Source organism: Athene cunicularia (genome assembly GCF_003259725.1).
Source record: "Athene cunicularia isolate RWA chromosome 7 unlocalized genomic scaffold, athCun1 chr7_part1, whole genome shotgun sequence".
Lineage (NCBI taxonomy): Eukaryota > Metazoa > Chordata > Aves > Strigiformes > Strigidae > Athene > Athene cunicularia.
The window spans coordinates 37,881,536-37,898,825 of record NW_020799107.1 but is presented as its reverse complement, the minus strand read 5'-3'; the positions used below and the strand labels follow the sequence as shown (position 1 = coordinate 37,898,825).

The window sequence follows — 17,290 nt, the reverse complement described above, 5'->3', positions numbered from 1 at the left end:
ACTGGTATTTCTTAGAATACGAGCTCTTGAATTTAAGCATCAGATCTTAAAGTTCTGGTGTGCGTGAGGCTAAGCTGAAGAGTGCAGAGCTGCATGAGCACCTCCTCGTTCCGCAGGGCTGGACCTGCAGCACGCTTGGTGTGGAATAGTTGCTGCTTCTGAGTGGCCGAGGTCCAGAGTTCCCAGGAGCAGTCTGCGCGTTTGCACTCCGTTAGTGGTTGTGCTGGGTCTGTGTGTGTGGCAGGTGTTTGGTAGCAGGGGAGGGGGTGCAGCAGTGGCCCCGTGAGAAGCTCCTCAGAGCTCCCCCAGCTCCGCGTCGGAGCCGCCTCTGGCCAAGGCCGGGCAGTGGGTGACGGGGCTGCCTCTGGGGTAACGGCTGCGGGAAGGGACTGGGAGGAGGAGGGGGCTGCTGGGGGGGAGGTAGGAGAAAGACCCCTCTGCCGACACCGAGGTCAGTGGGGAAGGAAAGAGGAGGAAGGGGGGAGCTGGCGGAGCAGAGCCCCCCTGTACCCCCTGGGGTCACAGAGGAGCAGGGATCTGCCTGGGGAGGGCTGTAGAGCTTTTGTTCTCTCCATGTTTGCAGAAGGGTTTGAAAATTTGCAAGGTACATTATAGAATTTTAATTTTTAAAAGAATCTGAGACATTTTGGTGTAGTAGTAGATTCTTCATATAAGGTCATAAATGGTGGTTGGTTTGGGTGTTTTTCCCCCTCAGCACAAATTACATAGATCTAAAGATACACCTGGATTCTTCAGAACATTTTCTTGCCCCTCTCTTAGGTGTTTTTCCCAGTCTGAGAAGCTGTGTTATTTGGCTCTTTTAGATAACAGTATTCCTTAGATTTAACAAAATGACCTCTTTTTTCCTGTTCTTTCTGTACCATGACAGTAGCCACTGATTCTCCTGTCGGCCGGGGTGTCCCGGGGGTAGTGCTGGCTCGGCCGTGCCGCCCGGGTGCTCTGTGCGTTCTGCTCCCGGGGGTTCCTCGGCCGGCCTGGCGGTTGCTCCATGCTGGCGGTGGCTCCAACAGGGGATGTGGGCGCTGGTTCCAAAAGCCGGGCTCGGTATCAGCCCTGGGCCCTCGGCCGCACACGCATCACCAGGAGACGTTGATGCCCGGCTCTGGGATTGTGGAGCGAGAGGTACAGGAGGCTGCTCCCTGCGCTTTGCTCTGCAAGCAGAAGGGCCTTTTTCTGTTACAGGACAGGAATTGGAAGTTCTGTGCCCCTGCCGGGTGTCCGAAGTGAGAGAGGCTTCTCTCTGACAGTCACCGGCAGCAGCTGCTTGTAAACGGAGCTGGACAAAGGGCTGGCGAGTTGTCTGTGCGGCAGTCGCTGCTGGCCTTGTACCACACCACACATCTTGTACTTCATGCCTAGCTGATGGCTTGTTAGGAGCAGTCTAACTGGCAGTTGGGACTTGGTGAAAACGAATAGTAATAGGTATCTCAGAAGCAAAGTAAATACATTTGTATTTCAGGGGCGTCTTACCTAGATGGGAATGATTTAATTGGTGCTGATCAAGCTGTGGGGTTGGATGACCTGAGAGCCCTACAAACCCTCCGCTGAGGTGGCTTCAGCACTTGTGACCTGAGCGGGCTCACCTAACACTAGCTTAGGACTGCAGTGTTGGAGTCATGCTCTGGAATTTCAGTGTAATTCGGGTGTTCTTGAAAATTGTATTAAAAAAAACAACCCTGAAGTCAGCACTTCAAAGATGAGAAGGTGATTCTTGTTCCTGTGTCTAAGAAAACCTGCTCTATCAGCTTTCCCAGCAAGGTGGGGGCTTGTGAGATCAGTTGTGAGTCACCATTTGAAACTTTGGGAAGTGTAATTCTGCAGCAGTTTCCTTCTTAAGGGAGCTGTAAGGTGTTGGTCGAGCACCAGCTGAACGTGAGCCAGCAGTGTGCCCAGGTGGCCAAGGAGGCCAACAGCACCCTGGCTTGTACCAGCAGTAGTGTGGCCAGCAGGACTGGGGGCCTGGTCATCCCCCTGGGCTCGGCACTGGGGAGGCTGCCCCTCGCTGAGGGGGTTCAGTGTTGGGCCCCTCACCCCAAAAAGGCCATTGAGTGACTCGAGCGTGGCCAGAGAAGGGCAACGGAGCTGGGGCAGGGTCTGGAGCACAGGTCTGCTGGGGAGCGGCTGGGGGAACTGGGGGGGTTCAGTCTGGAGAAGAGGAGGCTGAGGGGAGACCTCCTGGCCCTCGGCAACTCCCTGCCAGGAGGGGGCAGAGAGGGGGGATGAGTCTCTTCTCCCACGTAACAACCGACAGGACAAGAGGAAACAGCCTCAAGTTGCACCAGGCGAGGTTTAGACTGGATATTAGTAACAGTTTCTTCCCCAGAAGGGTTGTCAAGTGCTGGAACAGGCTGCCCAGGGAAGCGGTGGAGTCCCCGTCCCTGGAGGTGTCTAAAAGACGTGTAGAGGTGGCACTCGGGGACGTGGTTTAGTGGTGGCCTGGGCAGTGCTGGGGGAACGGTTGGGCTCGACCATCTGCAGGGTCATTCCAGCCTCAGTGGCTCTGTGCTCTGGTTTGTAACCTGCATCACAGCAAGGCGGGAATTACAAGCTTGATGCAAATTCTTTGTCTTTGAAGAACTGCCCTGGTTTTATGAACAGAATCCTGTAGAATTTATTCAAATGAAGAATTCATAGTTTCACTTCAGCAATATTTTACTTTAAATCCCAATTCCTCATTTTGCACCCAAAAGCCTCAGCTTTCCAGATAAGCTTCCCTGCTCAGGTTTCGCCGTCTTGCTTCAGGCCTGCCTTTCTCCCTCAGCTTTGGAAAAGCTTCACGTGTCCAGGAGGACCGAGAATCGCTCCTACACTGCTTCCAGCCCCTCTGCAGGCTCTGGGCTGGTGCAGATCCAGCCCCTGGAGCTGCCCTCGGGCATTTTACCTCGAGGAACATCCACTCACTTGAGCAGCATCGTGGAAGGTTTTCATGGCAGAGTAGGAAAGCGAGGAGCAAAATGAAAGTGGTATTCTTCCCTTTGCAGCTGAAGATTATATGCTGTGTCCACAGTCTGACTGCACTATTTTGCTGTGGGGGCTGCACACCCTCTTATTCTCCTAGTAAATCTGTTGTTAGCCCATACTGTTCCAAGATATAAATTTTATTCTAAAAATATCAAAACTGGATTTTCTTTGACTTACTACTTTTCTTACTTTATTTGTTCTCACTACCCTGGCTTGTGAATTATTCTTATTTTGTTTTCTGTATTTCTTCAAACTTTAGGTGAAAAAGTACTGGGCTGAGAAACAGCTCAAGTGGCAAGAACAGGAAAAGAAAGATCTACAACGTCTGGAGGAATTAAGAAAATTAATGGCTGAACAAGCAGTTAAAGACAGAGAAAGGTAAAAGAAATTAAATGTGAACACCTATAGTACCACTAAGAACTTCTTATAATCTAATTTGCTTTGATCTCCCAACTTTCCAAATTAGAATAAATTGAGATAAGTAATTTTTTTGTCATCCTGTTTGGCAGGAAGGTTGCATCATGATTGTACCTGGATGCAATTTATTTCTTAGTTTGAATCAATTCATATCCATGAAAGTCTTAGAGCTCTATAAGCACTAAACTGATGGGGTACACCCATAAAAACCAGCTCCCTTTGAGATTTTTTTAATTGTGTGGGTAATAAGATCTTCTGCATTCCAACCTTGCAAAATTATTTATAATCAGGTTTGTTTCGTATGAGAGGAGCACATCAGGCACTTCACAGCCTCAAAGATAATTATTATTCTTTTAGAGGGTCTTAAACTGTGCATCTAGTTGTAGTTGCTCTTCACCTGTTTGATGTAATTTAGGACTTCAGCCCGTTAACAGCTGAACCCTTGCCCAGTCCTCATTGCAGGGGATGGCCTTTAAGGACCTGCGGGGAAATACCTGATTTCATAGAGCAGTTCCTCTGTCACAGAGCACGCAGTCTGCTTATGATTGCTCTCAAATCACAGGCTTGCTTTTTTTACGTAGAGGGAGCCACCAAATTGCATGGACCAGAAATGTAATTAAAATAGGGTTAAAGTGCCATTGGCATTAGAATATTAAATTTGGTCTTAAGCATTTCAGGGAAACACTACTTTGACCTTATTTTGTTACAATACCTAAATTTACAATGACAGCTAAATTTAAATGTCCGTATGCTTATGCTACAAATATATCTATGCCTTTCCTTAAACATACCTGCAATGATTTTAGCTCATAGCAAGAGACACACGTACTTGAATTATTGAGTTTTCAGCAGAACTGATGAGGAAAAAAGGACTTTTCTTTAAAGCTGTGCACTGTGCTATGCCATAGAGTTAGGGAATGTTTTTTTCTTATGCTAATAAACCTTGCAGAATAAAATACAAGGAAATGGCACAGTTCATTGAGGAATGCAGGAATGAAATAATCACACCTTTGGGCTATTATGAATCAAAAGTTGGTAAATGCTTAGCATTGTGTGTCCCAGAATTGGCACACTGTACCAAATAAAACAGCTTAAAGGAAAATGCTTACAGTTTGTGGAGATTAATAATTCTCTGAAATTACTTCGTGCTTTTCATCTTCAAAGCCTTCAGAAACATTAATCAACGAAGGGCAGAGATGTTACTGTCATTAGGTACTGTAGTGCTACAGGTATGGTGTAAGGCGTTTTAAGGTAGGTCTGAAGGGAGGCAGACACACCGGCATGGTCACGTCAGAGCGCAGAACTGCAGTTCTGAAGAAACTCACAGTACTCTTACATGTTTCACCTGTTGCAGCACACAAATTGGTTTTGAGTCTTTGCAGAACTGATTGTGAAAGTTGGCCCAGGCCAGTGCCACCGTTCAGATCTGACACCTTTACAGGCTTTTCTGGGAAAGGAAAAGACTTATGGGTTGTGAGCTGACAGACTATTCCAAGTACAAGATACGGCCTGGATAGTGCATAGAGTTTCTAATAGGTACAATAAGACATTAAAAATGGTTTGCTGTTATCCTGAACTGCTTTTAAAATTAATTTAAAATTAAGTAATAAGGTTTATAAAAAGGAAAATTATTATCACAGTCACTATAGTGCTCTGTTTATTCAGGTCTTGCTTGGTACTTGCAAGATGCTGAATAACCAGAGCTGTGACCAGATCAGAGAAGAGCATTAAAGGCACCTGAAGCTGGATGTAGAATTCCAAGTGACTAAGTCCACATTTGCTTTCTACAACTCCTCTGCTCGGTGACTATCTGACAGTGGAGACATTTAATGGATTGGAGATTATATTTTTGGGCCTGGAAGTTCCTAGGTAGCTGCAGCTTTATGTTGCGTGTATGTCTTAGAACTGTTGTCTTCAGAGCAGCTGGCTACCCAGCACGTGCCTAAACCCCAGTGGGTTTAAGTTTATGTAAGTTCCTGTAGATGTTGATCGAGTACAAGATGGTGACAGTAGCAAGTGCCACACAAAATCAAATCTAACAAGCAATGCCATCTGCATTCAGAAATACGGGAGAGGGGAAGAGGATTGTGTTGTGATCTCTGTTCCAAGCACAATATCTATTCTGTATTCATTTTTTTTATCCAACAGTCATTTCATACAAAATTTTAAAACAGTCTTTTAAAAAACCACAGGGACTGGGTAAGGATCTGGGTCTGCCCAGATCACATCAAAGGTCCCCAAAGTAGGTGAAAATCATACTCCTCTTGTGCTTCCTTCTACTGCCACACATTTCGTGGTGTTTGCTGGTAGGGGTCCAGCTACAGGAACGGGGTGGTGGTGCCCTTACCTGGGCTGCTGCGCGCTCTCGCTGGCTCTGATCCTGCTGATGATGCAGAAAATTCAGATTTGAGCTCCTTCAGGCTAAGAACCTGAGACCAAAACTGTCTGGAAAAGAGCTCTGATTGCTGGTGTGCGTCAGAAGAGGTCTGGGCTGGCCACGTTTGAAAGGGAAAGCAGAGAGTTCTGATCCGATTTTTAGTAAAAATGAAAGGTTTAGCAGCTGACAGCTCCAGAGAGGAGCGCTCCCGCAGCGCAGCCGGCACCGGGTGAACAGGGGGTGTTCTCCTTAGGGGCGTTCAGCAGCGCTGTGGGGGGAGAAGGGCGTGGGGGCAGGAGGCGTTCGCAGGGGTCGGCTGGCAGCAGAGGTGTAGGTGTGGGCCTGGCTGCTGCTGCAGCACCACACGTCCAGCTCTCCTGAACGCCCCGTGAGCTCTGCGGGGCCGTGGCTTTAGGACACGGAATTACAGGTGCCCTTTTAATGCGGTATCGAGAACCACAAACTGCATTTGGGTCTTACTCCACCTTGGGAATCAGCATCCAGAAGGGCAGATGTTTGCTGCCAACAGTCCGCTTCCCCCTCTGTTAATCCATGCAGTGAATTTCAGTCAGGTCCTCCATCAAGTCCCTCAGCTATGGAAGGGTTGAATATACATAAGCTATTCTAAAAGAACATTCTCCCCCCCCAAGCATTAGATTTTGCATTAATGCTGCAGGGTGAGAATTAATTTAGCATAAAATTGTGCAAATATTTTCACTCCCTACCTGTGGGGAGTCGATTGGCCCAGCCCCGCTCTCCGGCCAGGCAGCACGTGGGAAACATCTGCAGGTGTTTTAACCCAGCGCCGGTCCTGCTGCCAGTCCTGGCCGCCAGTCCCGAGAGCAGGGGGGGCGAGCGGGGGCAAGGGTTGAAGGGTGGCTCTTTGCAGGGCCTGGACCTGACTAACCCCCAGCAGCAGCGACGGCAGCTGGCTGGGGTGCAGCGCTGGCAGCCGGGGGTGCAGCGCAGCTCTCCCTCCCATGTGCCCCCTGCAGCAGTTCCCTGCCTGTGACCTCCCCTTGCCCTGTCCTGAAGCCAGCTCTCGCCAGCTCCTGGCAGCCCTCCCGCTCTCCCCTCGGTGCTCTGCGTTGGGGGACACCGAACCCAGAGAATCCAGAAAACCTGGGGGCAAACAACTGGGTGTTGAAGGCGTTCCCAAGGGTGGGCAGACGGGAGGGCTGTGGGTGAGTCGCTGCTTGGGGCAGCTCTGCTTCGGGCTGAGAGTGAGTCCCCAGAGCCAAGGGCTGGGATGTGGCCACGGCGCTGTCACTGCCTCTGCAGCCTGAGTCAGCAACGTTCTAGAGGTTCGGAACCGGGGGCCGCGTCCCAAAGGGTGGAATGAGCGTGTAAAACGCTTCCTGTCCCCGCTGCCTCGGGCCCTGGTGACACGGGGCATCGGTTCCGTCACGGGGAAACAGGCAGATCTTCTTCGCTGCTAAAATAACACTTTCTGCTGCTTCTGTGAGACTGCTTCAGCTGACCACAGTGAACAGGATACGTCGTGATGTGGGGCAAAAAAAAGTTTTGCTAAAGCTTTCATAATAAACATAGTTGTTCATTGTTTCCTAGTGAATATTTATGAGACAGTGTCTGAAAGCAGAGTTTTAATGAAATTATGCTTATCCAAAATTACATAAGTGTGTACCCACAGTACTTCAGAAAGGTAGCTTTACTGAAACGAATCAGCTAAGCTCATTTTTCAGCTGGTGATTTATTAAAGTTGTTACTTACTGTGGTATTAAAGTCAAAATTGAGTATTAAGACATTTTAATTTTAAGCTTTTCTATAAAATTAAGTTTACTTTGAACAATTAGTAGCTAAAATATTACTACGTATAATAGAGTGAAAGAGAATTAGCAACTTTATTTGGATGTGGACCCTGTGAAATCAAAGCTCAAGTAAACATTTAAAGCCAAGTATAAAAAGTATTGGAGGAATGTTCCAATTTAGGAATGCAGTGTACAGTTGAATATGTATTTACAAAGTTCTCTGCCTTCCGAGTGTTGATTTCAAAGCACTGCCACTGCCCTCTGACAGTGAAACTTAAATCTCTGTTAATACTGGCCTTGGTCTCTCCAGCGTGAGCAGGGTGATGATCTCCTGAGGGTGCCGTAGTCGTGAAAACATGAACCTTCCCAGAAGCAACAAGAGCCATGGCAGGATACGAAGTCCTTGCTGTGCCCCGGCCCGTTGCCCTCTGGCAATGCTTTACATTGCCGTGGGCATCGGATCTTCCGCAGCAGAGACCAAGGATGGAAGCCAGACCTGGAGGAGTGCCCCTCGCTTGTCCAGGGCACTGAATCTTGTATGGATAATGCTGGAGTTCTTCAGAACATGTATCAGTAGGCAGCTTGAGCAGAGGGAAGGGTTGTCAGTACCATCTTTGTCATTTTCAGGAAAATATTAGTATCTGCTTTTTATTAAATTTTCTTCATATAAAAATATTTGGCTTTCTCACTGGAGCAAGATTACGCTGAAGATTACTGTTGTAGGCATCCACCTGCCCAAAGAGGGAGGAACTGAAAGTCTCTCTGGGGCACCCGCAGGCATCTGCGTCCCGCTCCCCTGGGACAGATCCCTGTGTCCTGGCCATTGTCACCGGGTCACTGATGCCCTGGTCTTTTCTGGCTACTAACGTAACTGCACGTTTAGTTCTGAGTTTTTTAGTTCATTTCACAAGTTCTAAGCTCCTCTGAGCTTACTAGAATTTTGAGAGTAAAAAATAAAAATACATGTTTTGTTGCAGTTGAAGCAGCTCGCTCTTCTCCATTTCTCTAAAGGCAAGTTAAAATTTGAAGGGCAAAGAAGGCTAAATGTCTGAATGCCAAGCGTGGCAGTGGCCAGTCCTGCGTAAGAGAACGCCCTGCAGCTCCGAGAAACGGAGCTCGGCAGCACACCGCCAGCTCTGAGGAAATACGGTCGCAGTGGTGCTGCCGGGGCTGTAAGAACCTATTGTGAAAAGCTGACCAGCAAAAATCATGCCATAGGTAAAGTTTCAGGATTATTTGTGCTAACCTCCAGTTTTTTCCTTTTGAAGAAGGAGTTCATTCTCAAGTTTTCTTGCTTCTTCCAGTAACAAGATTGGAGTGATGTGTTTCTTTTAATGGAAAGGGTTATAAGAAAGAGTTCTTCTGCCATACACAGATGTCAGAGAACATTTCTTCTTGGCAAAGAAAATGGGGAAAAGAAGAGTAACAGGGCTATATAAAGCATGCTAGAGAAAATCTGCCTTCTAGAAATGCAATCTGAATGGTTAGCCAAGTTGTTTAAAACAAATAAACAAAACCCCCAAAAGAAATAAAAAATTCAACTCCCCAAACCAAAAAACTCCCAGCAAAAATAACACATTCAAATGAAAAAGCATTTTCTGGATTTTTCAGATGTTTTGATGAATCACCGTATTAGGTGGATATAGAAAACATCAGACTAGTTTTCATACTGAAATATCATAACAGAAACAGAAAATCCCCCTTGACCAGTGTTTTCTCCATTTGTACACATGCTGTTTCGCAGGGTAAAATTCAGACAAGCGTTACTAGAAAAACGGTTGCTGGAGAAAAAGGAGCTGGCCCTTCGAGCAGCACGTGAAGAGGAGGAAAGAGAGAAATGCCTTGAAGCACTCCGGCAACAGGTGGTTTTATTTCCTGTATATTGTATTTTCATATACAGTAATGATAAACACATACTGTCACATTACGTGAAAGATAAAAAGGATGATCTATCAAAAGCAAATAAATGAAGAAGTTAAAATGCGCTTTTGGTCTGACTTTAACAGTAATTCTGTCATGTTATAAATCCTGAGTGCTTTGTAACTCTGACAACAGGAACATTATGATGTTAAATTGCACTGTAGAAGCTGTTGATATCTGAAAATAGGTAGATACTATTTTTTCTGGGTTGGATATGATTTCTCTTTTGATTTTTTTTTTTTTTTAATAATCTTAAGTCTGCCTTGAGTCTTAGGCAAGATTTATGAGTCATTTAAATTCTTTTTAAATTCTGAAAACTTACAGACCTTGGATGACTTTTCTTCAGAGAGAGATTTAACTTTCTGTGAAACTTTTTCATGTTAAGGACAGCCCAGAAAATGCTTGCTAATGTTTCTTATAGTAAATGTAGTGCTACTTTTTTTTCCCTACTGATGACTTTTGAAGGAGTAATTTTACCTTCATTTATATTTTTCTATCTAATTTCCTTGGTTTTCCTCCAAAGATTAGAAGGAAAAATCTTGAGTTCACATTCTTTACAGCCCAGGACCTGCAGCTTAAATGTGCAGCCAAAGGAAAATAAGGGAGGGAGAAAAGGTGCTCTTCAAACCCTTTTGATTTCGGATGATGTAAACAGCAGCAATGCAGCAGCTTTCTCCCCAGGTTAAACCTACGGTATTTGGTGCAGCCTCGGCCGCACATTGAGCATGTCCCTTGGCTTCAGGATTAACCATCCCAGTGCAGCGCACACCCCAGTGAAATTCTGCCTTAGTCCCTCCTGGGCTGTTTGTGGCCTTGTAAGTGCTTTCATGTCAGCAGCTGGGTGCACAAAGTCAAGGAGAAAGAAAAATACAACAGAGGTCAAATCTTCTGTGGGAGAGCTGAGCACAACAGGGATAAACAAACCTGTTTATTTTTTTAATATTAAGGGATCATTGGTCTGTTATTTCAGTCATTTTTTGAGACTGTTGAACTGGGGCTCATTTCCAGTCAAAACCGCTGTAGTTTCAATAATCTGATTTGATTAAATATTTTGCAGTATTAACAGTGTTATTTTAGGTTGTCAATGCATTTTTAATAATAACTCTCATGTCTTTTCTAAGTTATGGGTTGAATTGTGTTGTCTTTTGTGTCAGATTTTGCAAGAGGCTGGTCAGGATCTGTCCATCTCTTCTGACTGGCCCAATTCTCTTACCAAAGCAGAAAATGTTTCTAGAATGGCTTTTCACCAGGATGGTAGAGTTCCCAATTCATTACATTTTTATAACCAATATTTATTTTCTGTATTTCACACTAATGAAATACTGCTTCATAAAATACACCCTTTGGTTGTATGGGGGAAAAAACCAAGGTCTTTAGTAAAGTCATCCAGTCTGTGTATTTTGACAGCCTCTAAATACAAAGATGACATTTTATTAAAGGGATGGAAAAAAAAAGAATCATATACAATTTTAAATATTTTTCTGGTTTTAGCCATTCAGATGGTGTTCTGACTTGGATTATTTTGCTCCTGCATCTTTCTGTATTTTCCAAAGTAGCATTAGCCTATATCTGCATATTTTAACACAAAGAAAATAAGCAATGAAAAAGGCTGCATAGAATCTTGGATACTGACCTACCCACAAGAAATTAAACAGTTAAGATGGACACACTTAAGAAAAAGCCCAAAGAATTTCATTATTTGTGTCATATCATTCAGGGTTGTTGCCCGTGACTCAGCAAAAACTGTGATCTGCTGATCTGAACACCTTTGTTTCCATCTGAAGAGAAAGCAGAAAGTTTGGACTTGCAGGAACTGTGGGTATTTCTAAATTATGTGTCATCTGGTTCCTTTTGGTTGCTGGTGTTGAGGGTCAGAGCTCACGTTGCTCTCTGCTGGAGCCGAGGCTGCTCCTGCCCCTCTCTTGTGGCCAAGGCTGCCCTGTGGCTGGGGCCACACGGGGCCACACGCCTCGGGACGGTGCAAAGACCCATCTTCTGTAGCCTAAAGCTCAGCGTAAGCATGTGATGAGGTGGCAGCATCAGCTCTCTCTTCATGGCAATGCTGTCCAGCTCTCAAGTTTGTGTTTTCAAGGACAGATGTTCACAGCTTGTGGTTGTTCTGGGTGAAGTCCAGCCAATTAAATTGTCTCTGTTGGGAAACAGGCAAAAAACCCTCCCTGATTATTATTCTCTGTCAAAGTGGTTTTACTTTGGGTTCAAGTTTTAAGATTTGCAACTTTTACATATGGATACAAAGTGGTTTAAGAACAACTTCTGAAATTTTTAAACCAGGTAACTAATCCTGCTCTCAAAAGATGTGTTATTGATAATAACCCTTTCTCACCTCGTGTCTACACAGACTGATTGTTATTTTCATATCCTGTATTTTAGGTCGCCGTTGTTGCAAAACTGGATCCAGCCAGAGTAGTGGCTGATACGGTGGCATCTAAAGCTCGGATGGGCGTTGGAACCAACGAAGAGTTTGACCTCCAGAAGCCGCTGTTTCAGCTGCATACGTACAGTGAGCGGCAGGTGGGGGTCTGGAGTCACGCTCCAGGTTATTGCATGTACACGGACCCTCACAGTGATAGATGGGGGCGATGTTAATAATCTGTCCTAAACAGCAGTATTAGCAGTACAGTAGAGAATATAATGTGCATCAAAATAAGGACATTGGGAGTAATAGGCGGGGTGATCTCTCTGACCCAGTAGTGCTGGAGGAGCACGAGAGTTGGCCCCAAAGGGCTGTTTGGGTCCGGCGTGGGGCTCCTGGGGCTCCCTGAGGAGCAGCCCCCGTCCCCGCCCCTGTGGAAAGGAAACGCCCAAGAGGACCACTGGGCGGTTCCCATGTTCGTGGGGCCTTTTGACTGATCTGTTTGCTACTTTTTAATTTCAAAACTGCATTTTTATGGATTTACTTGAAAGAATGCCTCCTTTCCACCCGCTCCAGTTAGCATTGTACTAAGTATCTGAAGCTAATTGACTCAGCATAAAAGTTCTCCTGACTGTACGAGAGAGCTATGTCACAGGTAACTTCATTATGGGCAATTCTTTTTTCTTAGAAGATTATGCACAGCTCAAATCTCTTCATAAGCTGAAAACTAGTATCTTGACCATATTTACGCTATTCCTGGATTGAAGATCAGGTGGGATGTGATATGCAAGTGCTAAAGGAGAGGAAGCCAGTGAGGTCTAAATGAAGCAGGAGACTGAAGTAACTGTACTCCTCGGGTCACCCAGATTGCTGAGGACACTGCTCACTCAGTTTCAAATGGAATTAAGCAACACAGGGGAAGATTTTTTGATTCCCTTACTGTTCCCCATCTGCTCAGTCTATGCACTTGAAATTATTCCCACTCTGGAATTTGAAAAATACATTTACAGAAAAAGAACTGCTATGGTATAATTCTATGGCATAAAAGCTTTCTTTTAGCACTGAATAAGTGGAAATTTAACCACTTCTATAACTAAGCTTGTCCAGCATTTCCCATCTTAAGATGTTTTAAAGCTTCTCAGTTTGGTAAAGTAGAGACATGGTACAAGAGATGTAGTTTTTGCCTGGCTATTAAAGTTTACCCAAACCTGACTGAGGTGTGGGGCTCTGAAAAGCCTTAGCCTAAAAATCCTGTGAACATGCGTATTTGGGATTGATACCCGAATGCTCATAATATTCTTCCCGTTTGGCCTCAGTGGGTTTTGGTAGTGCTCAGGCTGTGGTTCCTGCCCAGCATGTCAGCATGGCCTGGCCTGAGCTGGGGGGGGGACGGTGACGTCCCAGCAGCACTGGGCAGGACTCTGTGACGCTCTCCTGTGCTCTCAGTGCTCCCCTGCCACAGCCCGTGGCAGGAGGATTTGGACGAGGCCTTCAAATTTTGCCAGACAACCTTTTGACAAATTTTAGAAGTAATTTCCGTGGGCATTAATTATTGCTCTGTAAAACGGAAGCGGTACTGCCATGCGGTCGCAAGGCAGTGCTGAGAGAAAACTCATACTGCGCGTGAAGCGCTCAGGTTCCACAGGAACAAACAGGAGGGATTAAGTCTTGTGCTGAAAGCAAGGGCTGCACTGATGGGGAACACTGGAGAATTAAAAAGTCACTGTTTCCCATCTACCCTTTGAGTTTTGCTGAGGAATGACAGCCAGGGCTCTTTATTAAAATAGTTTCTGATCGTTAATTTTTAAAAGGCTAATATCAAGGTGCGTGCAGTGGGGTAATGCTTGTTCACTGTAGAGCTGCTCTGCTTTTGAAGGCTTAACTCTATGACCTTAATTTTCCGTCTGTCTTTTAAAACTTTTTAGATACATACACTCACAGATGACCTGTAAGATACACTCCATGAGGGAAGTATTGTTTTGTTTCTATTTATCATTGCTGTGGTTTATTTTAACAGATCATTTCTGACCCCAGACTTCGTGTTGAGCTAGCTCTTCGAGAAGCTGGACTTCACAAAACACTTTATGCAAAAGAGATTTTGCCAAAAATTCCTCCATTGAAGCTCCCAAGAAGAGATATGGAATCTACAGCTTTTAAAATGTAGAGCGCCTCTCGTACCAGGAGTGGAGAAGTTTCAGGGGTGTTGTCTTGCCTATAATGTGAACACTTTAAATAAATTTCCCTTAGGCTGTGTCACAGACCTCAGTGCGTGCCGTCATCCAAAGAACCAGCGTGCCTTTCTCAAGCCGTGCTCCGCGGTTCCACGCCTGCCCTGGGGGAGGTTCTCTCGAGGTTTGGTGGGTGTAGGCTGTTGGATAATTTCCCGTGTCCCTTTTCTGGCAGACGGGACACCTGAACGCGAAAGACTCCAGCAGACTGCGCGGGCCGATCTGAGTGAGGCATCTGGAGTAGGAGCTCTGGGTTTTAATTGGCAGCAGAAATCCAAAATAGCTTTGCAGAACAGTCACTCTAGATTATGATACATGAATACAGCCCACAGCTTTCATTCCAGGCTTCTTGAGAATTTGATTATTTTAATTATAAAATCTTCATTATCATGATGTTTCTATTATTCCTTGATTATTATAAGAAACTTAACCTTTGTCTATATTTAGAAACAAGTTTGCTGCATCATATTTACTGCAAAGCAGTCATGCAATTTCATGTTGCAGATCAGTCTTTCAGTATAAATTAGAAATAACGTTTCAGATCTGGGATCTTTATTTCAGAGCTGACACTACTGAATATGATTCTATTAAATGAAAGGGAAATTGATGTCATTTCATTTTGTAACTTACAATGTTTTCAAGCCTTACCTAAGAGAAGTGTAAAACCTGTATAAAAGTCAGAATTAGCAGTTTAACCAAAAGTTTCAAAGGAGGATGAGTCTCAGAGATCTGAACACTCCCTGTAGTGTCTCCAGATACTTAGGGGACCTTCGCTGGTGCCTTGTAATGCCTTGGGGGTGCTGAGGGATCCCACACCTGTGGTGCCTTGTGGAACAGAGGAATTCCCCTGTCGATGGAGGGTCGGGGGCTGAGAGCCCGTGGCGCAGGGCCGGCAAACGCCAAGTTTGGCTGGTAGCTACTGTGCACCGGCTCCCTGCCCAGCACAGGCAGCGGCCCCTCTCCGCCCAGCATCTCCAGTGGCTCCACACCAAATGTTTTGCCATCAGAGACAAGCGACGCAAAGTTTTCACACCCCAAACTGACAGTAACATTGGCAAACTCTTCAGCGCGAGCCTGATCTGCGCAGGTGTCTGAGCCCCCGGGGGGTGGCTCTGGCCGGGGTGCTCCAGGGTGCAAATGCAGAAGCAGACGGAGGCTCTAGGAGAGGTGCCAGCGGTGGGGGGAGCTGGTGTGACAGACTCCCGAGAGCAAGCGGAGCTGAAGGCCGGGAGCAACACGAGTGCTGGAGCTGAGGTATTATAATGGGGAGAGAAACACTACAGAGACTGCCCGAAAGCCGTGGGAGCTGTGTGTCTTCTGCGCTTAGCTTTTGCATGTGTGTGCTAAAATTACAGTTCTGGGTATATTTGTGCATTTTATTTTGGTATCTCCTTTGGGGTAACTCATTATTTTTAAAACACACTTGGCCAGCTTCACAACTTGTTAGATGTTCCTGCAGGGGAGACCAGTGATGCTTTTCTTCTCTTTCGGAGACCAGATTGGCTGCTAGACTGCTTTCCAGAAACAGAAGATCCCCAACTTAAGGCACTTGATTTTATTATTTTTTCCTTTGCCTTTAAAAGCACATCTATAAGATAATTTCAGTGGTACAAAATCTTTTCAGATTACAGTTGTCATCTTTTATAAATACTGAGACATTAATGAGAAAAGGAAGTTCATGTGAAGCAGACATTTGTGTTTGAAATAAAGGGCACTGATTTTTAGGCAGTGTCTTGTGATTGTCTTCACATCTGTTGTTTCTCAGGGAACAGACCGAGCAGGAATCCATCCACTTACATCGATGAGTCTGTGCCAGCACCCTGCAACCGTGAACTGGGGCTCGTTATTGATACTGTGAGGCCAGAATGAGGATTTTTAGAGGGATTTTCATGTAACAGTGGAGCCTGGAAAATGTGCAGGTCAGTGAAACTGGGTTCAGGGATTTTGCTCAGCACAGCCGGAGGCTGCTCTCACCAGGACAGCTCCTGCAGACCGCCCCGGCCTGGCCAAGCGCCAACGGGACGGGGGTGGATGTTCCACCTCGCTCTGGCCACGGGCCATGATCAGAACCCTAGGTCAGTGTTGGGAAGTTGTTGGAGCAGCTGAGGGGGATGGTGGCAGTGGGGTCCCGTTGGGGAGCAACCTGGATGGCCTCACTCGCTCACCGGAGGGATGCCGAGAGAAACCCCCACACGTAGGAGGCAAGTCGAGCTGAGCCCCAGTGTGTGGAAATCTGTCTGGGACTAGAGGAGCCCGAGGCTGCTGCTGAAGGAGGCTTTAGGAGAACAAGTACCTCAGGGACGGCCCCTCCGCATGTCTGTCAGGATCTTTATACTTACGTGTTTCATGCTCTTAATGTCATTAATATCATAAGACTCTCCCAGGTTTTCTGATATGTTCAAATCCTGTTTATCAGAAGTCTTAAATCCTGGAAGTTACTGTTCCAAAGATGTCAAAATTAATTTGGAAGCAAGCTTCTCGGTGAACCTGAAGAACTGGAAGGGATTTTAGTGGGAAATGCTGTAGGCTGTAGGTGACCCTCCATGAAAAACCCCTCCAGTCGACCCAGGCGCAGCGTAGTGTCCTACAGCCTGTGGAGACACTTAAAGATGATTTTCTGGATGGTTGGTGTGTGTCGGTTGACAGCTGAGGGTGAAAGGCGCAGTCCCTGGCAGGGACGTGGGCTTGGGTTGAGGTTGTACCAGTAACGTGTGCTCCATCCCCCTCGAGGGTTCCCGAGCACCCCGTGCCCAACCCCACCGGGGCCAAAGGTGCTGGGCCGGGCTGTGGGCGCGAGGGGCTGCCGGCACCCCCGCTCCGCTGCAGAGCTCTGCTGTGCCCCAGCCTCGGGCGCGTCTTTACATAGCGCGTGACTGGAAGTCTGGACGGCCCTCGTAACAGCGAAGGATCGCAATAATGGCCACAAGCGCGGGTGAATTTTGCATGTCATTTACTTAGGCTTTGGCTTTATGCTGAACGCAGAGGGGTCTCCTCCCCAGGCGATCGCTGGGGACCGGAGTGACCCCGGCAGGACGGTCCCTTCCAGCCACAGGCTGGGGGGCAGGAGCGTGCGGGTCCATCCCCATCCCTGTGACGAGTCTGGCCGGAGCCACCCGGGGCGCGCAGGGCCGTGGGTGCGGCTGAAGCCAGTCAGAGCTCGGTGGCGTTCGGCGGCTCCACCTCCCGCCTGCGTCGCGGAGGGCACCGGCCTGCGGGTCCGCCC

The 17,290-nt window shown here is 46.7% G+C and overlaps 1 protein-coding gene across 6 annotated transcripts in view; it reads left to right on the top strand.

The window, feature by feature from the left end:
* The window catches only part of CCDC148 (coiled-coil domain containing 148), a 73,340-nt gene extending 59,241 nt beyond the window's left edge, over nucleotides 1-14,099 (top strand). For 5 of the 6 annotated variants that reach the window (XM_026852233.1, XM_026852231.1, XM_026852232.1 and 2 more), the window contains 4 exons: nucleotides 3,242-3,360; nucleotides 9,290-9,407; nucleotides 11,857-11,997; nucleotides 13,857-14,099. In XM_026852233.1, coding sequence (XP_026708034.1) covers nucleotides 3,242-3,360; nucleotides 9,290-9,407; nucleotides 11,857-11,997; nucleotides 13,857-14,003 — 525 coding nt within the window. In that variant the 3' untranslated portion in view covers nucleotides 14,004-14,099. Of the gene's footprint in view, nucleotides 1-3,241; nucleotides 3,361-9,289; nucleotides 9,408-10,619; nucleotides 10,720-11,856; nucleotides 11,998-13,856 lie in introns of all 6 variants that reach the window. The other variant, XR_003398773.1, reaches the window with a different exon arrangement.
* The last annotated feature ends 3,191 nt before the right edge of the window (nucleotides 14,100-17,290 follow it).